General features: G+C 40.0%; 1 protein-coding gene across 5 annotated transcripts in view; it reads right to left on the bottom strand.

The window, feature by feature from the left end:
- NRP1 (neuropilin 1) overlaps positions 1-24,961 on the bottom strand; it is a 339,157-nt gene that overhangs the window by 93,126 nt on the left and 221,070 nt on the right. For all 5 annotated transcript variants that reach the window (XM_033931511.1, XM_033931507.1, XM_033931509.1 and 2 more), the window contains exon 8: positions 4,548-4,703. In XM_033931511.1, coding sequence (XP_033787402.1) covers positions 4,548-4,703 — 156 coding nt within the window. The remainder of the gene's footprint in view (positions 1-4,547; positions 4,704-24,961) is intronic.

The following is a 24,961-nucleotide window of genomic DNA, read 5'->3' on the forward strand; positions in this document are numbered from 1 at the left end:
ACTAGCCAGGAATGTCTCCTGCCCGGTTAAATAGCACTTGGCTGGTTAAGCACTAATATCCAGCATGAGATGACTGCTGAATATTAGCACCTAGGCCTGGATTCTAGAAATGATGCCTAAATTGGCTGGCGCCTAGAAAAACAGTGCCAGATGCATGTCAATCACACCTAGATGCCGTTAACAGAATCACGGCTACTGGTGCCTAAGAAAAAATAATAATAAATAAATAATAATAATTTTATTTTTTATATACCGCCCTACCACATAGTTCTAGGCGGTTCACATACAGTACTAAAATTATACAATCAGTGAATAAAATGCATCATTCTAAAAATTTGAACTAAATTGTAAAATTCCGCAAAAAATATACTAGGCACCGGTAATGTAGGCCAGCGTTTTAAAGGCCTACATTTCTGGTGCCTAAAGTTTTTGGGGAGAATTGTGCAAAGCGGCGCTTAGTGACGCCTAAAGTCATCTCTGCCCAGAACCTAGGCGCAGCACCTATGTTTTTTCTAAAAAAATGCATTTTTAATCGGTTTTATTTTATTTTTTTTTTAATATAATTTTTATTGAAAATTGCAACAATGACTGTACAACCAATAAAGAGGACAACCAAGAGTAAAACCTACCAGCATCTAACTATCAGCGTTGTTTACAGAATCTGGTCCTTTGGGCTACCGGAGAGCCAGTTATGTCACGTGACTTAGTCAGCTATCTGCAAAATTTAAAGCTCCAGCCGGCTATGTTTAGCAGCAGAATAGGCCGCTTAAATGGCTGGTCTGTCTTTGCTAAAACACCCTGAGAGGCAGCAGAGCACACTAGTAGCATTCACACATTTTTTTTCTAGGGCAGGGCGCAACAGATTAAAATAGACCCTGCAGCAGACAGCACACTTTAACCATTAGTAAATGACCCTCGGAAGGAAGATGGGGAGAAAGGTGTTGCAAATTTCTTAGAAATCTTGGCAGTTTCCGAGGAGTTAATTCCACCATTTACTCAAGTATGTTATCTGCCTGCTAGAATTTCGGAGCAATGATTGGTGGATCGAGTGCAACAGGAACCTCAATTAGATGTTACCACTTTATTGGAAACTTCAATAAAAGATCTGGTAAAACCAGCAACTATGTTGGTAACTGTTGCATTGGCATCAGATAAAAATTGGATAATGAAGCTGTTCTGGGTCAGAAGGTACAGATTTTTCCAGATGCTACCAAAGAGACCCAAGAGCGAAGACGACAGTTCTTATTATTAAAATCTGGTGTAATTTCAGTAGGGGGATATGCTTTTTCTTAGGTTTCCTTGTAAGTGTATTGTACATTATGGTTTCTTTGATCCTACCCACCTAACTAATTTCATAGCTTTGAAATGTCTTGAGAAAGATGGAACAACTGAGAGCTAATGAGTAATAAGATATTACTCCCAGGCATAGTTTTCAGTCACTTTTTTTTTTCTTCTTTTTAACATGATTTCCTGTAATTGTTAAATATCACTCTTTGAAAGTCTTGGATCATAGATATGGATGCTATGGACTAGTGATGGCTTAAATCTGACATGGGGAATATATTATATATTTCCCTGTTCTTTTCCTTTTGTTTAATTTGTTTAATTGTATAAAATTATTTTCTTTATTTAATCAATCTTTCTGTACAAGACCTATATGCTTGTTAACATTATGTAAAATTGATAAATAATAATAATAAAAAAAGTGTTGTAAAAATGTTACTGTTCTTTTTAGATGATTTAGTATTTAACATCAAAAGATTAGAAATTACAAAAACAGACAATGAAAGTACCAAGTTTTTTTTTCTCTAAAGACATAACTTCACCTGGATGTATGCACTGGATCTGCTTTTGAGAAATGTTTCTTGCTTTCATATTGAATTCCCATATGCCACAGATGCATAATCTAACAGTGAAACCTTGTCAATACTAACTTATATTCATAACAAGCTAAGCTTTAACTGTTTCTAGGCTCCTTCTCTGTGAACACTGCACTGATTTTCTTAAATGGATTATCATTTATAAGCCCACCACATCTATATTCTTTCCCTGGGCTCAGTAGGTCATGAAATTTGACATTTGACCTCGGATTGAAAAATGGCCACCTTTGTAATAGCTAAATCATTTTCTAGAGCTCCACTCCATCTGCTTAATGAGTAACATTTCACTTGCTTGAACCCGGTCCATTCATTAACTGATTGCTTTTCAAGAATATCCTGCAAACTGGTTTGCATATTAAAGTTCATTGTATACCTCACTGTTTTGTTTACTTAGCAATGAAATACAATCAGAGGCTGAATATACTGTATAGCTGGTAGAAATAAAACAGTATTAAAGCACTAGGAAAAAAAGTATGAGAAACAGTTTAAATGAACAATGCATTGCTTTTCTTCTTCTTGTAAAGTAGTTGTTAGGTATTTCTCCTTTCCAGTAAATTGGGTTGCTTCTCATTTCCAACAGTCTTTGAAGCTTAGATATTTATCAATTAAACATATCTGTTTGAAGTCTAGTGAGCAAATCTTTTGAATATATAGGTATTAAGCTATGGAATGATCTTCCAATGGAATTATGGAAAATTTCTTTGTATTACATTTTTTTGTAACATTTTAAAATCGTATTATTTTTGACTTGATTTATTGTAAAACTTGTTGAAAACGTTGAGAATAGTTGAAAATAGTTGTGAATAGTTACTGTGCGCAATGTTTGCAAAGGTTGCATCAATTTTGTCATTTTAAATGGTTAATGCATACACAACAGGTACTTTATGGACATTATTGTGCACAAATTCACTTGCAATAGATTATGAGATGCAGGATTATGCAAAACAGCTCATGACCTATTTACACAGGAAAAAAAATTACAGGCCCTTTATTCAGCCAGCGGCAATCTGCATTTTGCCAACTACTGCCGATGTTAGATCTGGAAACTCAATGCTAGGCCATATCTGGGCACTGGCATTGAATTTCTGGGTTTCCAAAGCTTGGGTTACCGCATAAAGATAGGACTGACTTTTATGCGGTCCTATTTGTGTGGTTAATCTGACTGGTTAAGTGATGAATATTGGTATTTAACCAGCCAAGTAATGACTCTGCCCCCGGAATACCACCCAAATAACTGATTTTCAGTTTGGTGCTAACTTGTTAATTTCAGTACTAACCAGAAACTTAGCGGTTAGCCCCAAATTGGCAATTTAACTGACCAGGAGACATTTCTGGCTTGTTAAATCGCTTTAAATATTGACTCCCTTCCCCCGATATTCAGTGGGACTTAGTTGGCTGGGAATGGCTCCCGGCCGGCTAAGTCCTGTTTGGCCAGCTAGCTATATGGCTATATTGCGTGACATAGGAAGTCACTGCCGATTTTGATCAGCTGGCCGGCTAAGGCATGCGGCAGATAGACTTGTCTAAAGGTCAGGTCTAACTTTGGCCATTTTGCCCTAGCCAGCCAGCTGATCAAAATTGGCTTGACTGGCTAGGTGTGAGTCGCCGAACTTTATCCAGGATATTCAATGACAGGGTCAGATTCTGCCCTGGCATTGAATGTCTGGGATTACCGTGGCCAATGGGAGGTAAAATGGGCTTCTTCCCGCAGGCTGAATATCAGGACCCTGTGTGCTCAAATTGCCTTGCAGATGTATTCATATAAAAAATGCAATGTATTTACAAGCTTTTATTGAAGCGGTCCAAAGGAAGGTGATGAAAATAGTAAGGGGTTTGAACCAAAAGAAGTATGAGAAGAGACCGGAAGACCTAAATATATATACTCTGGAGAAGAGGAGAGTCAGGGGAGATATGATACAGACATTTAAATACTTGAAAGGTAAAACTAGAGGGCATATTTTGAGTTTGTGGGGAGGAAGACTCAGGAGCAATGTTGGGAAATTCTTTTTCACAGAGAGGGTGTTAGATGCCTTGATGTGGTGGAGAGGAAAACGGTGATGGAATTCAAAAAAGCGTGGGATAAACAAAGAGGATCTCTAATTAGAAAACAAAGAATGTAAATGAAAGAGCTAAGGCCGGTACTGGACAATCTTGCCTGGTCTGTGTCCAATATGGGATGATTTGGTGTAGGATGGGCTGGGGAGGGCATCAATGGGAACTCCAGTAACTTGGAACATGAGGATGTTACTGGCCAGACTTTATGGTAGATTTCCTGCATGCAGGATGGTTGGATAGGCTGGAGTGAGCTTGGATGGCAACTTCAGCATTTGGAACCTAAGACAACACCAGGTGGACTTTGCAGTCCATGACCCTGAAATATCAAAGAAGAGACACGTTAATTTAATCATGTATTTGTAATAGGTATAACTAATGGGCTGACTGGATGGACCGTTCAGGTCCTTATCTGCTGCCATTTACTATATTACTTTTGTACAATGATTGCATGTCAAGTCCTATTGCATATGAAGAAAAAAAAAAAAGAGACTGCACCCTCTTACTCTGCAGCAAATAGTCATGTTTGAGCTGCATGTCATGTGGCTCAAAAGGAATCAGATTGCAGTTCAACACACTTGCATCTGTTACATTATTAATCTTGCAAAAACTTACTATGAGTTTGCTTCCATCTTTTAATGTTATCCATTCATCGCCGTTGGAGCTGATATCGACCTTGTAGGACTTCACATAATATTCTCTTTGGGTTTCTTTTGAAGTGGCACCCTGGGTTCCAATGCCAGTGACAAAGCGGATAAGGCCTAAATCCACCTGTACCAATCAATGAGAAAAAGGCATGTTAACCTTTGGAAACCCTAACACGTTTCCCTATTTTTATAGCATATCAAGGAGAATCCTGACAGTAAATATCCTATTTCAACGCCGACTAAGGGGAAAGGAGCATGCACATCCCCTTGAAGTCAACAGATAGACAAATCAGTTACTTCTATGTTAGGAACTCCAAAAATGGATACATCTAAATGTAGCATGTTTAATTAATAAGAGACTCTATTTATTATTATCACAGCTCTATAAATAGTTATTAATTTTAATTATATTTTGTGAAGTGTTCAGACCAATACCCGTGCATTCTGTGATCTCACTGAACTGGGGTACATTTGGGACCATCATCACACTTCTAATGTCCCATTGCCAGCCTCCTTATTCTATATGATAGGTTAGATTTTCTGATACTCATTATATATGTTTGTAGATAGTTTTAAAAAAACTTATCTTGATAGCTGTTCCAATCGGCTTGGCGTTATTCTCTTTAACTTTCAGCTGCAGCGAGGTAAAGTGCTTAAATCATAAAGTGCTTATGCATATAGTGTTAACTTATAACTTCCGTGTTCGCTAAAATTTATTAAGCCCGGCCCCCCCGGACTTAATAAATTTTAGCGAACACGGAAGTTATAAGTTAACACTATATGCATAAGCACTTTATGATTTAAGCACTTTACCTCGCTGCAGCTGGAAGTTAAAGAGAATAACGCCAAGCCGATTGGAACAGCTATCAAGATAAGTTTTTTTAAAACTATCTACAAACATATATAATGAGTATCAGAAAATCTAACCTATCATATAGAATAAGGAGGCTGGCAATGGGACATTAGAAGTGTGATGATGGTCCCAAATGTACCCCAGTTCAGTGAGATCACAGAATGCACGGGTATTGGTCTGAACACTTCACAAAATATAATTAAAATTAATAACTATTTATAGAGCTGTGATAATAATAAATAGAGATTTAATAATCATCACAGAATTACATTGTATATCTCCCTACTAGTTGGCATAATTAATAAGAGAGCAATTTTATGAGTTTGCACTTCATTTTAGGCATCTTGGTGATCCTGTTCTATAACAATATCTAGATCAGGGGTGGGCAATGAGGGCCGGAATCCAGATTTCCCCAATGAATATGCATGAGATCTATTTGCATGCACTGCCTCCCATTGTAATCAAACGGATCTCATGCATATTCATTGGGGAAATCCTAAAAACCCGACTGGATTCCGGCCCTCATTGCCCACCCCTGATCTAGATGCTTGGATTCTATTATAGAATACTAATGCAACTCAGGATCAGGACACCTGAAATCTAGGTGCAGATACTGTACTCCAACTCCAGATATGAGTTCAGAGAAAAGTAGAGGAAAAGCCTAATGTAGTGGTTCTTAAACCTGTCCTGGGGGACCCCCTGGCAAGTCGGGTTTTCAAGATAGCCCTCATGAATATGCATGAGGCAGATTTGCATGCCTGCCACTTTTGCCTCACACATATTCATTAGGGATATCTTGAAAACCCGACTGGCTGGGGGTCCCCCAGGACAGGAATAAGAACCACTGGCTTAATGGTCAGTGTAGTTAGCTAAGATCTTGACCTTGATTTTCAGGGCACAAACTGTAAACGTCTGCTCAGCACTGGCCTCCAACTACTGAAGTTGTCATCCAGGCCCCACTCCAGCCCATCCTAATCTGTCTAGCCATGATCAGGACACAGGCTATAGATGTCTGCTTGGCACTGGTTATGCTCCTAATTACTGGAGGTGCCATCCAGGTGCCCACAGTTACTTCAGTTCCAGATCTGAGTTCAGAGAAACATGAAGGAGTAGCCTAATAGTTAATGCACTCAGCAAACTGGATTTGATTCCTACTAGACCCTAGACAAGTCACCTAACCCATTCAGAACAAACATTGTATGGCGTTTGTGCCACAAGACGTATGAATGGAGATTTGATGACCTAATATAACTCAGCAGAAAGGACAGTCAGAGGTGATATGTCTGAAAGGAATTAATATACAAACAAACCTTTTCCAGAGGTAAGATGTGCTAGAACTAGAGGACAACTTCACATATATGGGTTCTATGGATAGAACTTTATATTCTTAGAGATTTCAGTAGACCTCGGTGGTACCTTCTGTATGCCATAAACTTTTTATTCATACAGAATAATGGCACTCAGATTCGTCATCGGTCTAATAAATATTTAATTTATCTACTTTATTATTATTTTTTTTTTTAAATATATATATATATATTTCCATAAGACCTATTTTATTCCTCTCTACACCCCCCCTGTTCCCTTCCCCCCTTCCTTTCTCCCCCCTTCCTTTTATTACCAATTATAACATTATGAAATTACCTTTACAAAGTTATGTGTATGTTAGCTTGTCTGTTTTTTGCCTGAACTTTCGTAAAACAAATGTTGCACTCCTTGTAGTTTTGCAGAACTGAGGCCAAAAAATGAACAGAATGGGCAGACGGAGACCTTGCTTTGATTTTCAGCCCATTTTAAATATCTTAAATCACAGAGGATCCGAAAGACAACATTCTGTGCACAGTAAGCAGTGCGCAAGATTCTTTCTCTTCTTTGTTTTAGATTTGAGACCATGAACCCAGTACAAGAACTGTTCAATTTTCACAGATTAAGCTCAAGTTGCTTTTTTTTTTTTTTTCCTGGGGGCCCTAAACAGATGGATTAGGTCCAGCACATTGCCTTCAAAATTATTTTCCACAGGGAGTGTTAAACTTCTACCTTAGAGGTTCAAAGGATGAAATTTCACAACGTGTCAGGGCCGAGATGAAATTAACGGTCACTGAACATTCTGTAAGAAAAAGCCCCAAATGAATGGCTGTTGGTATAGATAACCCTGAGTAGTTTAAAATTGCCAGAATGTTTCAGGCATGGGCAGGAACAAGAGATTCTGAGCAAAATTATGCAAACTATTCTCTCGATCATAAGCATTTGTATGATTGTAAAGTGTGCCACAGGACTCACGCCCAGTGCCTCATTCCTTCTCCTACTGAAGAGCTCTTGAAAACCTACAGCTCACCACTTGGGCAGGGGAGAGCAGTTGTGAGCAAGCAGAGCGTCACATTCTTCAGACTAACCGCTTCTCTTCAAATTTTAAACAGCTCTTCAGTTTAGAAGTGATTAGAGTCCTAGGTATGCACAGGCTGATTTAAATTATCTGAGCACTTTCATAAAGCATGAGTGCTGAATTTTAAGTATAAGTAAAGCAACTGAATATCTTCATAGCCGTGTGTATTGATTGTATGATCAGTTTAACCGTAAAGCATCCAGTATTCATCCAACTCAAACCAAGGAGTGAAAAGTACTAGCCGCTGGACACTGAAACCATGAACAGCTACTGGACAAAGACACTTACTGATATCCACAGTGACGTACCTGGCTTGGTTGTCACCAGGGGCAGAGCACAACTCAGGCACATCATCCCCGTGTGTGTGTGTGTGTGCAAAGAGCAGTCATGGGGCTACAGTCTGCATGCATGCAGCTGTCGGTTCTATCGGTCCCCCGCCCTGCCCTTAGTACGCCATTGGATATCTCTTAGATGATAAGAATATGAAAGGAGATGGAAAATGTTTTTTTTTTTTTTAAGACTTTTTAATGTGTTCCTCGGTGTATCAAGGCCTTCAAGCTTTAGCCAAAGTTAGATAAAAACTTGTAATGCTTGTAACTCATGCCCTGATTACAACATCTCTAATTTTTTTTTGTCCTGAGGCTCTACAGAGCAAGGATTACTAAGTATGGGGAGCAGTTACTAAGCTGCAGTAAAATATATTTTATCACACTGAAATTTACCATGTGAACCTCAAACTTGCGGTACCGGAGTACTGCAGGTTAGCAACATATGAAGTAAATTACAATTTGCGTTGTTCCAGCTGAGAACAACTCCTGACTGTAAAAATGCACAGATAGTAGCTGGGCTGCCACCTTTTAAGGGGCTGGTGCTTAAAAATTCTCATCATCTTCCCTCACCATTGATTATTCTGATATCAAGTACAACTTCTCCCCCCTCCTCACTCCTGATCTACCACGGCTCCCTTCTGAGGGATAGATTCTCAAAACTAAAATGTGCCTTTAACGTGCTTGCTAAATTGGTTCCAGTCGGATTAGTTTGCATGTATTTTAGCGGCAGATTATTGAAACGGCTTACCATGGTCTTTTCCAAGTTTTCTAGCAGTCTCTGATATTGCCATGCAAATGTAGTACAACAAGGTTATTAATATTAAAATGAGCATTCTGAGCGATTCTCTATAATCGCTGAGTGATTCCCTAACCTCGTTGTGACACAGATGCAGCCAAAATTTGCCAACAGGTCTGAGCTGTCGAAGCCTTACTTTCTGATCAGTGCCTGAGCGCTGGTTGGCTCAGCCTCAGGCACTGTCAGGAAAGTAAGGCTTGACATCTCAGACCTGTCAGAAAATTTTGCCACCATCAAGCAACCCCCCAAGATCTCACCCGGCAGCGGAAGAGATGCTCCTTCCCTCCCACCTCCCCCCGGCACCCTCCCCGGGAGCGGGAGAGATGCCCACTGCTTCCCACCACTAAGCAACCCCCCCCATTCCTCCCCGACACCCTCCCATGCTTCTGATGACCCCATGCCCCTCCCCCTTACTTGGTTTATGATGGTTGGCCAGAGGGATGCCTACTCTCTCTGGCCAGCAGGCCTGCCTCTTCAAAATCACGGCCCTTCCCCTCCCTGGTGCATCCTGGGATGTACCGGGGAGGGGCTAAAGGCTCTGATTGGTCCAGGTTGTTTAAGGCCCCTCCTATGAGAGAGGTCGTAGGCATCTGGGCCAATCAGAGCTTTAGCCCTTCCCCAGATGCACCGGGGGAGTGATCTCTGGGTACTATTGCTATGATGGTGTATGAATTCAAAATGGTACTCTTATTCAGAGTGGTCCCAAGGACTATGCAAGTATTGCAGTTGCACAGGGCACAAGGGAGATGTGGGCACAAACATTGCTTTCTATGCATTGTGTCCCCTTGTGGTGGCTGCAGTGTAGTGGGGTACTAGGGGGCATGTCACATGGCATGATTCTGGCTTGGTATATTCCTGCTCTTATTTGCAGTCTGATCCCTAATAGTATTACTTCGAGACCTCCACTAGGGGGCTGAGAAGTACCATTTTAAATTCAGGTACCACTGGGGCAAAAGCAGTAGGTGCTGGAGGAATGATTGTGGGAGTGGGGTAATAAATGATGCTGGGGAATCAGAGGTAGGGGGTGTACTTGATGGAGAGGAAGAAATATAGCCAAGATTTGGTGTCAAGGGAGTAGACAGTGTAAAATATAAGTGCCAACGCAAGTAGGTTTATGAAACTATATAAGTGCCATTTTCATTGGAAACCTGTTTGGGGGCGTGACTGCTAGCCCTCCTAGCTATGCCTCTGTGGAGAAGAGGGAATCAGGGTGAAGGGTATGCTTTTCTGGAACCAGCCTCTTGACAATATTCCATAGAAGCATCAAGCCCGTCTCTAGGGAGGGAAGATAATGTTGCTTCAAAGGTATTATTATCTTTCAAAGAACAATGCATCTTGCAAGGTTAAATGTAAGCTATATTATTCATTTTGCATAATAATGAGCTAATCTGCATGCAATTTCATACTTTGTATCTCATTATTATTTTCCATGATTTTGTCTTTTAATGAGTGTTATTTGGCCAAAACATGTGTTGATCCCTTAACACACAACAGTAACTACTTCTTTTTTGGGTCCTTTTATGAAGGTGTGCTGCCATGCTGTACATGCTAAATGCTGAGCCACCCATTCCAAAAGCCCGCCTTTGTGTATTATGATGAAAAACTTATTTGCTAGAAAATGACTACTATGAAACCATTTTTCACTTGGGACACCTAAGGCTGAGATTTGAGCCCTGATCTTCAGACCTGAACTCCATCTATCATTCTGTTTCCTAGTCTGGTCCTCAGGCTCCTTTCTTTCTTCCAGCCAGCCAGTCAGGTTTTCTGGATCCCATAACCACACCACCCCAGGCGCCATTTTCAACCGGTATTGTCAGAGCCTCTCCTCCTCTCCACCTTCTACTTGCTGCTTGCATCGGCGTTGGCTCCCTTCTGATGTCATTTCCTGGTCACGGGACCAGGACATGATGTCAGAAGGGAGCCAATGCTGGCGCACGCAGTGGTTGAAAGATACTGCTTGCGTTAGTGAACATTTCAAGAGGTACATGGTTGGGACGTTCAAGCGGTGAGGAAGAATTGGAGGGGAGCCCAAGCAGCAGGGAAAAGTGGGAGTGGGGAAAAAGGGTGGTGCATGGCTCAGTGATGCCAGGTGCCACCGCTCTGAGCGTCAACCTCCCTCAATACGCCACTGCATGTGTGCACGGACTGCTTTGAACAGTACTAGTATTTTTTGCACATATGACTTGTACTAACGCTGGAAGAATATATTGGGTACTTTTTTTTGAGGGGGGGGGGAAGCCCTAAAAGCTTTCTTCTACTCCTCTGAGCTTCCAGCACAATCACACCCAGAAATGGGATCTCGCATCATGAACCTCACAACTTACTTAGGAATTTTTCTCTTATTTTCTCTGCCATCCCAATTTACTTTAGATCAGGGGTTCTCAACTTAGTGCTCATAACGCACAAGTCTGGTTGTCATGATATCAACAATGAATATGCAAGAGATAAATTGCATGCACTGGCTCTACTGAATAAAAACACAGCAGATCATAGTAATGAAAATATAAACAATATTTATTAAAACACTCCTATTAGCCTGAAGTGGCCTTGTTTCGCCCCCTTGGGGCTGCATTAGGGACTGGATCACACTGGAAAATGCTAATCCAAGATCTCACTAATCTGGCATTAACAAGCAGTCAAGTCAATTTGCAGATTGGGTTGTCTCTTTGGTTTTTGGGACTGCCTCTACCGAATGCAAATCTATCTCAACTATATTCATTGTGGTATTCTGAGGACTGGGTTGAGAACCCCCGCTTTAGACTAGACATTGCAGTGACAATGCTAGGCGGGGAACTATCCACCACAGCTCTTCCTAGAACTCTGTAAGCATGGGTCCCAAATCAAGCCACTAGGTGTCACCATCACACAATGACTATGATTTCCTACCCTCCTCCATCTCGGGGGTGGGGGTAGGATGGAGCAGGGTTGAACTCTACATCTGCAGCAGCATCCCCAGAGCCAACCAATTCATGACGTGGAAGATCTAAATTGGGAAATGAATATGGGTTCCTCTTCATGGCCTTGCACTGCCATAGGCCACCAGGTCAGCCCTTGTCTATTTTTAATCACTTTTGTGATGTTTACACAAGAAAAGCTGAAGAACAATGGATAACACTTGCAAGCATTTTCTGATGAAATGATTTAATGGAGCTTGCTGTCAGTAGTCTGCTTCCCTAAGCAGGAAGCAGTGGTTTCATTTTTAGATGGTCACCAATTACAGTTAGGACAGGGTACACTCTGGAATTCATTCCATCGAAAGTAACTTGTCGGAAAGGGAAGCACAGAGACTTAATTGGAAAGGATGACTTAGACAGAACTATGAAAGATCTGGTTACAAAGCAAGACAAGTACAGTATCTTATGACAGCTTTGGGATGATCAGACAAGCCAAATTAGACTGCTAGAAGGCAGCCAGAAAAAATATGTGCTAATCTTTTACAAAATAGCTCATACCCTGTGAAATAAACATAGATGTTTGCTTTCACACTTAGAACTGATATGCTAAATAACTGAAAACAGAAGAGCAGTGTCCCCAAAGATTTGCAAAAATTTTTTTAGAAGTAAATGTAATAATCATAATAATTGTCATGTATGTATTTATTTATTTTTTTGCTATTGTTGGTTTTCCTTACACATTCAGGGGAGGGTGGGGGGAGGGAAATGTATTTTGATTATTAAAATTACTTAATTATAATTTTGTAAGCACATAATTGTCTTCTTGTATTAATAATTGGGAGGAGGGGGAGAAAATGATTGTTTTATGTATAAATTGTGTATTTAACAGTGCGTTTTATGAAATATTTATATTCAAGTAAATGTATTGCACTGTCAAAGTTTAAAAATCAATAAAGATTTATTTTAAAAAAAGAAATAAATGTAGGGCAGCTCCTGTATCTATACATCCCTTCTAAATTATAGCCCGACTGTGCTCATGACGATGCTTATCTGTGCACATAACATTGCTTCTTTCAGCTGTATGGCAGAACCTGAGACGTGAAAATGAAACAGAGGTAAAACAATAAACCGAAAAATGTAAATCTTGATCCTAAAAGGAACCCAAAAGAAAAAAAGCCTTTCCATGCACAGAATCAGCCGCATCTTTTACTACATCAAGCAGCCGTGGAAGTATTTTAGCGAGGGTCAAAGACTGAGAGGTGCCACACACGATGACACTTAACCCCAGCACTTTCACATACTCCCAAAATAAGACAACACTCAGATTCACAGTTTCCTAATACAGGTGTTAAAGATACGTTTACGCTCAATGCAGTAAACAAATTGTATATAAAGTATGAACACACAAAAAAGTGCAAAACATGAGAGAGTTCACCAGTTGTCATGGATACATGTGTGCAGTTTATTGCATTGGGCTTTAGATGTTGGAAAAGTGATATTTTGCACAGAGATTGTACCAGGACCTAAAGGAGTGCTGTTGCGAATAAATCAGAATGTGTAAAAATATCAGGTTACCGTACATGTCTTAAGATTGTGGGTATATCAGGAATGTCAAATATATTTTCCAGTCTATGAAGATACCGGGCTACTATGTGAAAAAAAATCACTTTATTATAGTGTCTGGGAAAAAGCACATGTCAAAATAACAAAAAAGAACCCAGTACATTGAAATCCAGGTCACAAGTAATACTGAAAAAAGGTTCATGCTGGCAGAAGCCCAGCAACTGGAACAAAACCTTCACTAATGCCAACCGCAGAAAAAAAAAATGCCTTAATTTTTTCCCTTTCCTCAGACAGGGGTTATGGAGGTAATTCTGTAAGGGGCCCCTTTTTTTTTTTTTAGGTGCCCCAATGCCTATTCCATAGGTGTTAGAACGGAGAAAGCAACAGGGGCCATAGCGTCCTCAAAAATTGGTGATCAGAAGAGTCAGTTATGGCTCTACTCCCCCACCCACCTCCTCCCAGTCAATGTAATTTTAAATCTGCGGCCGCCGATTGTGTGTCAATCACACGATGACGCTGGTTACAGAATCGCGCCTCAGGCAAAGGTACACACCGGATATGTAGGCCATGTTTTCCAGGCCTATATTTCCAGTGCCTACCTTTAATGAGAGTCGTGCCTCCTTAGGCTCTTTCCGGTGCCTAACGCCACTTCCAGCATTAGTCACACCTACAGTGTCATTAGGCGCCAGAAAGCACCTACAGAGATGTGATTCCAGTGCCAAATTGTTAGATGCCGGTAGGTGCCCTGAAATGATGTTTTTCACTGAGCTTGGGCGCCTACTTGCTCTTAAAAAACTGGTACCGTTTAGAGAATCTGGGTCTTAGTGCCTCCTATAAGTGCTTCACCATCAATTTTTCTCAGGTTATGATTGTCTATTATGAACTAGTATATATATACTAAAAGTTGCTAGACACTTCCTGCTTGAGCCCCTTTGGTTAGATGCCATCACAGAATTCACAACCTCAGTAAAAGGAAGGGGAAAAGAACCTATATGTGCAGTGGCATAGAAAGGGAGTTTGGCGCCTGGCATCAATGCGCCGTGCTCCCCTCCCAACTTTTCCCTGTCACTGGAGCACCCCCCCTTCCCTACTGCTTGAGCGCCCCCGCCCCATGTACCTCTTGAAATGTTCATTGACGCAAGCAGAATCTTCTGCTGACACCAACCTCAGCAACCTTCTGATGTCACAACCAGGAAGTGACATCAGAAGGGAGCCAAGACTGACACGAGCAGCAAATGGAAGATACTGCTTGTGACAGCAAACATTTCAAGAGGTACACGGGGGGGAGGGGCGGTCGAGAGGAGGAGAGGCACCGATACCCCTGTGAAGATGCGTCTGGGGCATCCACCTCTCCTGCCCCCTGCCATTGTATAAATGTGAACTTGCCTCCCATCTTTCTGCTATTGTATGACAGTCCTTTTTTGCTGGCATAGAAGTTCATGAGAGTACTTTACATGCTACTTTTAATTAATCATTTGAGAAACTCCCTGGCCCTCCATGAACAGTTTGAAATGTTTGCCATAAAGCATATTAATGAAATTTAAATAATGTACTGTATATGTCATGAAAAACTAGCAATTTTGTTGAAAACCTTTCACAAAAAACTAGCCATATCAGTCCTTTATTTCCCCAGAAAATGAAATAGTCCTACTACCTTTTTTGACCCAGTAACATATTTTACGCTTTTAACATAGATCAAGCTTCATATTATGTAGCACATATAACCTCTCTATGAATTCAAAGAAAATGAGCAACAGAGCTTTGTACCAGCCCTTTTCAGTATTTGCAGAATATTCATTTGGTTGTTCCATTGACATTATTCCATAGCAATGTAAACAGAACACATGCTACATAGTCCACTAAAAGCAACAGATGTTTAAATTGAAATAATATGCAAGACAATTGAAAGAGATTTGCAATGTATCTATTCTTTCTTCCATGGATTCAAGTATATTGTGATTTGCATATTTTCAAGAAACTTGAAGTTAAAAATAATAATGACTTTGCTGGGAAAATTTATGATAGAAATATTGGTCTTTGGAAACAGGAGCTCTGGGTCAGAGGCAGACCTGGAAATTTAAGCAAATTCACCAGTCTGTCAGACTCTCACCTGACCCCTAACCGCCGTTTCTATCACATGGGCTGTAAATCACTTTAAGAGCCAACAAGTGACAGCCAAATTTTACAAGAGAGGCAGCTATTGACCAGGCCAGATGTGACAGAAACTCTGCTTTTGAAATGGAGTTCTACTTTTTTTCAATACATTACTGCCTACAAAGGGTGCACCAGCTGAAGAATCTAATTCTCTCAGGTCTATGCTCAAGTCTGAGAAAATAAAAGAATAAAAATGCCAGAGGTCTGATAAAACAGGAAGTATTTTGGCACGGAAGTTTTCTTTTGCAGAGTAGCTCAACTTAACAAAGCAAATATTTTAAGAGGATTATATTTGCCTCTTTAGGTAAAACTTATTGGTTTCTGGGGAAAACATGCCAACCAAGGGGAAAAGGGTTCCCAGTCAGAGTACACATGCTATGAAGCAGTTACTAATATATCTGCCAAAGGTAGGCCCAGTGCCAATGCTCCTGAGTAGATCTGTACCAAATATTTTCTTCTGATCTAAGTCTCACGATATAGATCAATGTATGGCCTCATAAGCAGAGATTTTCAGTTTCTAAAATATAGTTTCACAATGGAATCCCTGACTTGTGAGATTACAAAGAAGACCAAAAGAGTAGCCCTTTCCATTTCTTCTCTATCAGATGATACTTCGAGACCTGAAACAACCAAGTCGTCCATGGAAAGTTTTCCAGCAGCCTCCATGGGCCCTTTCATGCCTCATACCGCTAACTTTGAGCCAATGGAAGGAAGAAAATTCTGTCAATAGAGGGAAGACTCGTCATCTCTAGTATTTCTCTCATTCTGAAAGAGGTCCCAAAAAGTTGTGAGAACTGGTTTGGGAAAATCTAAACCCATCTGGTTAAGAACCTATAAGGAGTTCTCCAGCTATATCCTGAATCATTCCCAGCTGCACAGACTGAAGCTGGGTTGAAGAATGCTGCAATTTGCTAATCTTTCTTCCTGCTAGCAAACTAAGAGTTTTAAAAACTGAAAACTAGTGCTAGTTGGTTAACTTTCTTACTAAGACGTAATCTGGCCCCAGAGCCATCCAGAATGTGAACAACTAAATTTAGCCACATTTTTAACCAGAAGGATGCATTTTAATGGTTTATTCCCCCTCCAAAATGTTCAAAAGCTTTGATCTACCTGGCAAAGTTTTACTTTGCTAATTAGATTCTTTAGAAAACTGAATAATTCAGTACCAACTTATCTATGACTGGGCTCCCTCTCTGGACTCTTGAGTTTTGAGCCTAAGTTATAGGGACTAACAGCAGAGACAGTGGTACGAGGGGCTGCTGAATGATGTGGAACCATGAAACTTACAAGTTATCCCACACTTTTCTTGACATGAAACAAAAAGTGTGGAATAACTTGTAAATTTCATGGCTCCACGTCATTCCCGTCTTGCTTGAGCTGAGAACTTTTCAGTGGCCCCTTGTAAAATATCATCTTTCAAAAGGCTTCTGTACATTAGCTAAGTGTGGCTGTTAAATGTGAACTATAATATCTTATTTTTGATGTTCCTGGACCTTTTGAAACTTCCCATCTAAAGTTACGAGAACTATTTATTGCTGACAGCATGGAATAAAATATTTTTTTATTTAAAAGCTGATGCTGTAACTTTGTCATATTCTATTAAGAAAGAGTTTCTGAGAAAAGAAATGGAGATGGGATGCCATCAAGAGTTTGGAAAAATCAAAACTTACTCAGGAAAAGTAAATCTCTAGGCTACACAGCAAGGGCTTCCTTAGTAAAGTTTTACTGGTGCCATGCAACCTAAGAAGTTAACTTAGCTTCAGCTGGTCTGCATCCAGCAGCCAAATATCCAGAGGCTAGTTACAGCATAGGAAGCAAAGAGTAGCTGAATTTTCCCAACGGAAAGAGGTGAAACGTACAGCACCTCAGGGATCCTTACCTTAGAAAAGGGAGCAATGAGCCAGATTATATTTGCAGATGATGCAAAATTGCTCAAAGTAGTTGAAACACGAGTACACAGAGAAGAATTGCAATTGATCTTTGTGAGACTGAGGGAACAGGGCATCTATAAACAGATGAAATTTACTGTGAACAAGTACAAAGTGATGCTTGTGGGGAAAATAATCCTAATACGTTCATGTGAGGGTTTCATCTTGATTTTGTTTCAGTTCATTTCACACATTTTTGTTAATAAAGGGCTCCTTTTACTAAACCGCAGAAGAGCTTCCTACCGCGGGCCAGCAAGGTAAATACTCCGACGTTCATTCAATTCCTATGAGCGTTGAAGCAGTTACCCTCACTGACCCGCAGTAAAAAGCTCTTCTGCAGTTTAGTAAAACCCAACGAAAATATTTAAAAGCTTGTTAGAACTTTTCAATGTACTGAAATTGTTGGTATAGGTCAGTGGTTCCCAAACCTGTCCTGGGGGACCCCCAGCCAGTCATGGTTTTCAAGATATCCCTAATGAATATGCATGAGAGAGATTTGCATATAATGGAAGTGACAGGTATGCAAATATCTCTCATGCATATTCATTAGGGATATCTTGAAAACCTGACTGGCTGGGGGTCCCCCAGGACAGGTTTGGGAACCACTGGTATAGGTGTTAATTTGTTTATTAATATGCACTCAATTGTTTATTAATTTGCATTCAAATTTTTTAGGACAATTGGATTTAGATCTTAGAATTATAAACTATAATACATAGAGGTAGATGAGTCTAAGGATCTATAAAAGAGGTGACTAGCAAATGCGTATCCCTAAATCCTAACTTTGGGAGTTTCAAGTTCAAGTTTCAAGTTTTATTGTTTTTAATATACCGACCATCAACGTGTATCTGGCTGGTTTAGAATGCTTTAAAAAATAAAATAAAAGGTAAAATAGTAATTGTATATATATGGGGGAGGAGTGAACATTAAAAAGACAATAAACAAGAACTTACATGAATTTGAGGGTAATAAGGGAAAGGGAGGGTCAATAAATACATTATTAAAACAAAATTTAACAGAAAAGGGAGGAGGGGGGAGGATATAACATCAGGGATGGGGTCGCTTCGTAAAAGCAAATTTCCAAGGGATTTCTATGGGTAAATGAGTGTTCATTGCTTTGAAAATTGCCCCGCCCTCCATATATCAATAAAAGAATGTGTGCTGTCCACTATATGTGTACTTTCCTCTACAAGGAAATGGAGCAGTGCGTGTGACAGGATTACGACAGGCTCCTTACAAAGGTTTTCTGCCTACCTAGACATTTATTGAAAACTGTTCTAGAAAAGAATGTTTCGCCAGTATACTGTTTTGAGGTTTGTCATTTGAAATGCCAGAATTTTCAATAAAGTTTGAATAATCAAAAAAATAATAAGAATACACAGAGGGCCAAATTCAGCAAATGGTACTCAAAGTTAGGCACCAGGAAAAAAATCATTGCTAAATGCTATTCTATTTGGTTGCAAGAACTTATGCGTGTTGAAACATATAAATCCTGGAGTGCAACTTGGGTGCAAAACACTGGCATTCTATAACACTGCATCAAATTTTTTTGGAATGCCTTTGCTCCTTTCAGTGACATGTCCCCTTTTGAGTAGTGCACAAGACACTCTGGGTAAATAGCAAGTAAGGAGATTTGTGCATATATCCAAATTAAAGCCAATTAACATCAATAATTAATTGTTAATGGCTTATTACTTTGTTTCCCTGAAAATAAGACAGGGTCTTATATTAATTTGTGTTTAAAAAAAATGCACTAGGGCTTATTTTCGGGGAATGTCTTATTATCAGGGAAACAAGGTATCTATCCTTGATACTTGCTATGTTAGACCTATCCCTCCCTCCCATTCCTTTGTGCACTGGAACACCACTGACTGCCTTACATACTTCCAAAGCCTCAAAACAGTGACGTGGCAGAAGGAAGGACCCGGCGGGGAAGGCCATGAAGCAGCCTGTTCAGAGCACTGCCAGCGGTGGTGGATGGATGGCAGAGGCAGTGCTGTGAACAGGCTGCTAAAGGCCTTCTCTGCCAGGGCTTCCCTCTGCTCGTCATCAGTGCCACAAGCAGCCTGTTTAGAGTGCTGACTCTGCCGGCTGGCCACCACTGCCATTGCTTTAGGAGGCCCGTACGTATGTCAGGTCTTACCGGGAAGGGGGGTGGTGGTATTGCTCATTGAATTGAAGAGTCTGAATTTTTTTGGGAAAATGAATCAATTCAAATCGATTCACTGAAGTGAACCAGTGAATTCATTCAAATCAGCAGCACTAATCCCTACAACATTTACATGCCTGCTAACTGCAGGGGCATAAATGTACTATAAAGCACGATGAAACTGGGTTATGCTAGTATTCTATAATGAACCTGGGTGCCTAGATGCCAATGTAGAATAGGTTCTCACATGTCCTCAGGGTACTTAAACAGAGGTGCTTAGTTGTAAAATTGTCCCCTATATGCCCATATGTTTTTCAATTTATTTATATAAATAAAGAGTGGTTGATCGCTGGAATAGTCTTCCACTACAGGTGATTGAGGCCAGCAGCGTGCCTGATTTTAAGGCCAAATGGGATCGGCACATGGGATCTCTTCACAGGGCAAAGGTAGGGGAGGGACATTAAGGTGGGCAGACTAGATGGGCCGTGGGCCCTTATCTGCCGTCTATTTCTATGTTTCTATGTTTCTATATTTCATTACTCACATACATGGTTATATTTGATGGTTGAATGGTTATAAGCTTCATCATGCATATGAAACCTCTTTATAATGCACTTACTTTACATTAGCATTTATGGATTGCTAATATGCCCCAGAAGGAGTTCACAGTTTAGAAGAAAATGGCCATATCCAGGGATTACATTATTTCATTAGGGTTCATGACACAGATAACTTGGTTGGTGTTCATGTAGGCGTATGATTATGGCATATGGTTTGGATAGAAGATTGGCTATATGTGGTGTTGTAGTCTTGATATCAATAACTCAGAAATAGTGAACTTCCCATTAATAATTTACAATAAACACATTCACAAAGGTCGTGTAGAAGGTATGAAAAACTAAAACCTGAGTCAGAAGGGGCTCTACTGGGAGGAAAAGCCTCAGACAAAGTCCTTCCACTGCCACAGCTGTGGCTAAGGTGTTCAGGAGAAGAACCTCATCGGCATAAAAACCTCACAGAGGGCCAAGTATGGCTCTATGTTGTGCAAATGTAGCAAATAAATCAATAAATATGTCACCAGATGGTCATAACTATATATGTAAACTGACTCAAAAAACTTATCTTTTGTCATTAGCTCGGTCGGAACACCAACGATGGCCAGCGTTTCACATAATGCTGCCTCAGGGTGTAACCTCCGATTTTGAGCTATCAAAACGGAACACAAGGATTGTGTCTCCTTCCACAAAAGTTGTAGTCTTGATATTACAGGTTCTGGTATGGCTGTCACTTTTTATTGGTTTGTGGATAGATAACCAAGCCCAAGATAGATTATTTGGTTTCTGGTAGTCATAGTCTGTTGTTTGAGGGGGGGGGGCATGAAGGAGAGTAAGGTATTTTCCAAATAGGTTTTTAGCTTTTGGGGCGTGTTTGTTTTTGCAAATCTTTTTCTCAATTCAAAAAGTGTTGAAAACATTTCTTTTGCAGGTATTTTTTTCATGCAACCTAAGAGGACTTCGTTGTTAGGTGTTATTGTTTTAAATTGTGTATGTCTCAATTATAAGCCGTGCAGGTTTTTTTTTTTTAGGCAGAGTATAATTTTTCATAGAACAAAATAAATAAATAATATTGTGTGGATGTGTTTTATTCAGCATTATAACAATTGATTTGACCTTTCTTGTCATCCCAGAAATAGCTCAAAATTGAAGTATTCTAGATCAGTGGTTCCCAACCCTGTCCTGGAGGACCACCAGGCCAATCGAGTTTTCAGGCTAGCCCTAATGAATATACATGGAGGAGATTTGCATGCCTGTCACTTCCATTATATGCAAATCTCTCTCATGCATATTCATTAGGGCTAGCCTGAAAACCCGATTGGCCTGGTGGTCCTCCAGGACAGGGTTGGGAACCACTGTTCTAGATAACTTACAATCGTCTTATTTGGTATGTGCTCTGGAATACAGAATCACAGCAATGTAAATGATTAAGAGCATGAATAAGAATGCGTAAAGCCCTCCTATCTACTAAAGAATGCACCAGATGTATCAGTTTTAAAACAACGAAGGGCCTTTTTATGGTATTGGAAACACACAAGTGAAAAGTTAGGATTTTATCCAGTATGATTCCCAGAACTTTTATTGCATTCTTTAGTTGAATGTGAACCTCACCAGTGGATGACATAAGGGTTGGTAGTGATGTATTACCCCAAGTGAATAGAATAACTTCTGTTTTTGAAAGATCTAGCTTAAACTGATTCAGGGAAATATCAGATAGCATTTTTTTTTTTCTTCTATTTTCAATGAAACTTTTGAAATCACTTCTGGTGAGTGTGAATCCAAAACTCTGTCCATGAAACTGCAATGGAAGCTGTATTATAAATATTTTTGGGGAGAATTAGTTATATACTTGGATATTAAAATGTGAATTGTACAAAGGTATTCATGCAAAGGCCTGCACAACTTTACAAGCCATTTTCCTAACGGAAAACATGTTTTACACATGGAAAAATGCATAAAATTACTTACATATGGGCCTATATAATAAAGGTTTTCGCCTACTCTCTTTCTAAGGGAATGCATTTTGGGCCTACTCTGTTCTAAACCACAGATTGCATTAATTCCTTCATGTCCCTATGTGTGATCCTCATGATAGGTACATCATTATTCTGCATCTCCAGGGGGGGTCACACAATTTTATTTAGCCACAATCAAGGGGTCACAGACACAAAAGAGATTGGGAAGCACTGCCCTACAGAAAAAGGTTGAGAAACGAACACTATGACAGCAGCATGATTTAAGGGCACGGCGCCAGAAAAGCCTGGCCAGTTTTCAATTCCAACACCGCTCCATTTGCATATTCTCTGAGAGATTTATTTACCATGGGCCCCAAAGAATCAACAAGAAAATCCTCAACACTCACACATTCCCCTCCCCCCCAAAAATAAAAAATCCCAAACCCCCTTATTACAGTCAGAAAGCAATCCAGGGGTGCCTTAACAAGCTGTAGGACAAAAGAAACTGTTGACACGTTGAATCCCTCCCCCACCCAACGTTCTTTTCCCAGCTAAACGATCTTTCTTCTGCATCCTTCCCTCACAGCTGCTCTCTCTCTGTGAATGGACAGCATACAGAGAGCACCAGCTACAGGCCTTTCCTCTACACTCATGTCATGCAGTTCTCAACCTTTAAATTGTTGTCATGGCCTGACAATCTTGTGGCCCCCTTGCACACAGGCCACTGAGGTTAGAGCAGTGGTCTCAAACGCAAACCCTTTGCAGGGCCACATTTTGGATTTGTAGGTACTTGGAGGGCCTCAGAAAAAAATAGTTAATGTCTTATTAAAGAAATGACAATTTTGCATGAGGTAAAACTTTTTATAGTGTATAAATCTTTCCTTTTGGCTAAGTCTTAATAATAATATTGTAATTTATAGCTAAAGAGACATATGATCAAGAAGCTGTTTTATTTTAATCTAATCTAATCTAATCTAATCCTTAAGTTTGTATACCGCATCATCTCCACGTTCGTAGAGCTCGACGCGGTTTACAGTAGGAGAAATAGGAAGGAACTTACTTTTGTAATTATAATAAACATACTGAGGGCCTCATAATAGTACCTGGCGGGCCGCATGTGGCCCCCGGGCTGCGAGTTTAAGACCACTGGGTTAGAGGCACCAGCCAATGGAATCTTATCTGTCACAGACAAGGAATTTATCACTGCTTCACCTAGCATGCGTCTTAAGTCATCATGCTCTGATTTTTTATACAATCCACCCCCTGAATATCCTGCCATCTCTACAACACACCTACCTTGTGTAAGTGCACATTTTTGCACATAAAACACATGCATAAATGTGGTCTTATAAAATTTGGTTATGCCTAAAAGTAGGTTTGCTTAAGGGCAGAGTTGCGATTTATGCATATTTTTTTTAAATACATGTGATGAGGGAGACATAACACCTTCAATCTAGCATGAAGGTGTCTCCTGCTCAACCTAACTAAGCACCCTATTATAAAATTACTGTTATAATGGATGTTAGATGCCAATTGCCTTTCAATCATTCAAGGGTGCCAGTTACAGAATCGTGCCTATTCAGTCAAGATAGGCAGCTGAAATGTAGGCCCAGAAAACCCTGGCCCACATCTTTGCCACTAGACTGCAGCAGCCAATCATGGCATGGGAATTCCCCTCCCCCCCTATCAGCCGAGCATCAGGTGAATTGTAGCTGGGTTGCCGCTTAAGCCTGCCTAACGCCACGTCCGGCATTGGCCATGCCTACTTTGGTGTTCCACAGCCTAAAGTGGCTATCTAGCCACGATTCCAGCGGCCATTTCAGCCACCTTTAATTTAGGCATCAGTAAGCACTTCAACACTGCCATTTCTGACTGCATTTTTCAATTACTTACACATCAGCAGGGCGCTGGCTATAGAATTTCCCCCTAATGGATCAACAATGATACAATAGACGTCATTAAAACATGAGGAACAGTACAGAAAGGTTACAATAAAAACAAGGGAAAGGAAAAAAAAGGGGAGAGAAAAAAAACATGAGGAATATTAGGATAAAATGCTCTTGTTCAGCGATAAGCTCATTCTTTATAAATAAAGAGAAAGAATAAGGCCATGAACAAAAGGCCTGTGAAAAATAATAAACCTTTACTTGAGCTTTGAATGGTAGAAATGAACTTTCTGTGCAGAGGTAAAATGAAAGAGTTCCAAAGAGTAGGGGCCATGACTGACAAAGAGGAATTTCAGAAGATCATTATTATTGGATTTGTACACATTTTTCATCACGTTTCCACATTTCTTCATATGGTCTTATACTCAGTTCCTTCACCTTTGCTCTAGCTTTATCATATGTTCTTTTTTCTTTTTGACTTTTAACCTTTTATTTTTAACCTTATGTTTTAAATTTTTATAGCATGTTTTAAGTTCATACATATTTTTATGTTTTAATTGTAGTTTGTTGACCATACGGCCCTTGAAGAAGGCTCTGCGTAGCTGAAACACGGCCTATGTTGGGTCATACTAATAAAAGGTAATCTTAAAATTTTGACTAAAAGAACAAAGATTCAGAAATAGAGACTCTTCTTTCATAGACTTTTAATACGATTGACTTCCATGCTTGGAATACTCCTGGGAGTCTACTTTTTGTGTTTCTATTTGAAAGAGAGGATGGCCAGAAAATGTTGGTACAGTATAATCTCATTATAATGGACTCGCTTATAACTGAATGTTCTTATGAACCTCGCCTATAGGGGACGAGGTCCACTGGTTCCAGCCGAGCACCATTATAAACATACAAAAAATCATCGGCTATAGTGGATTCGCATATAA

Source organism: Geotrypetes seraphini, chromosome 2 (assembly GCF_902459505.1).
Source record: "Geotrypetes seraphini chromosome 2, aGeoSer1.1, whole genome shotgun sequence".
Classification (NCBI taxonomy): Eukaryota; Metazoa; Chordata; class Amphibia; order Gymnophiona; family Dermophiidae; genus Geotrypetes; species Geotrypetes seraphini.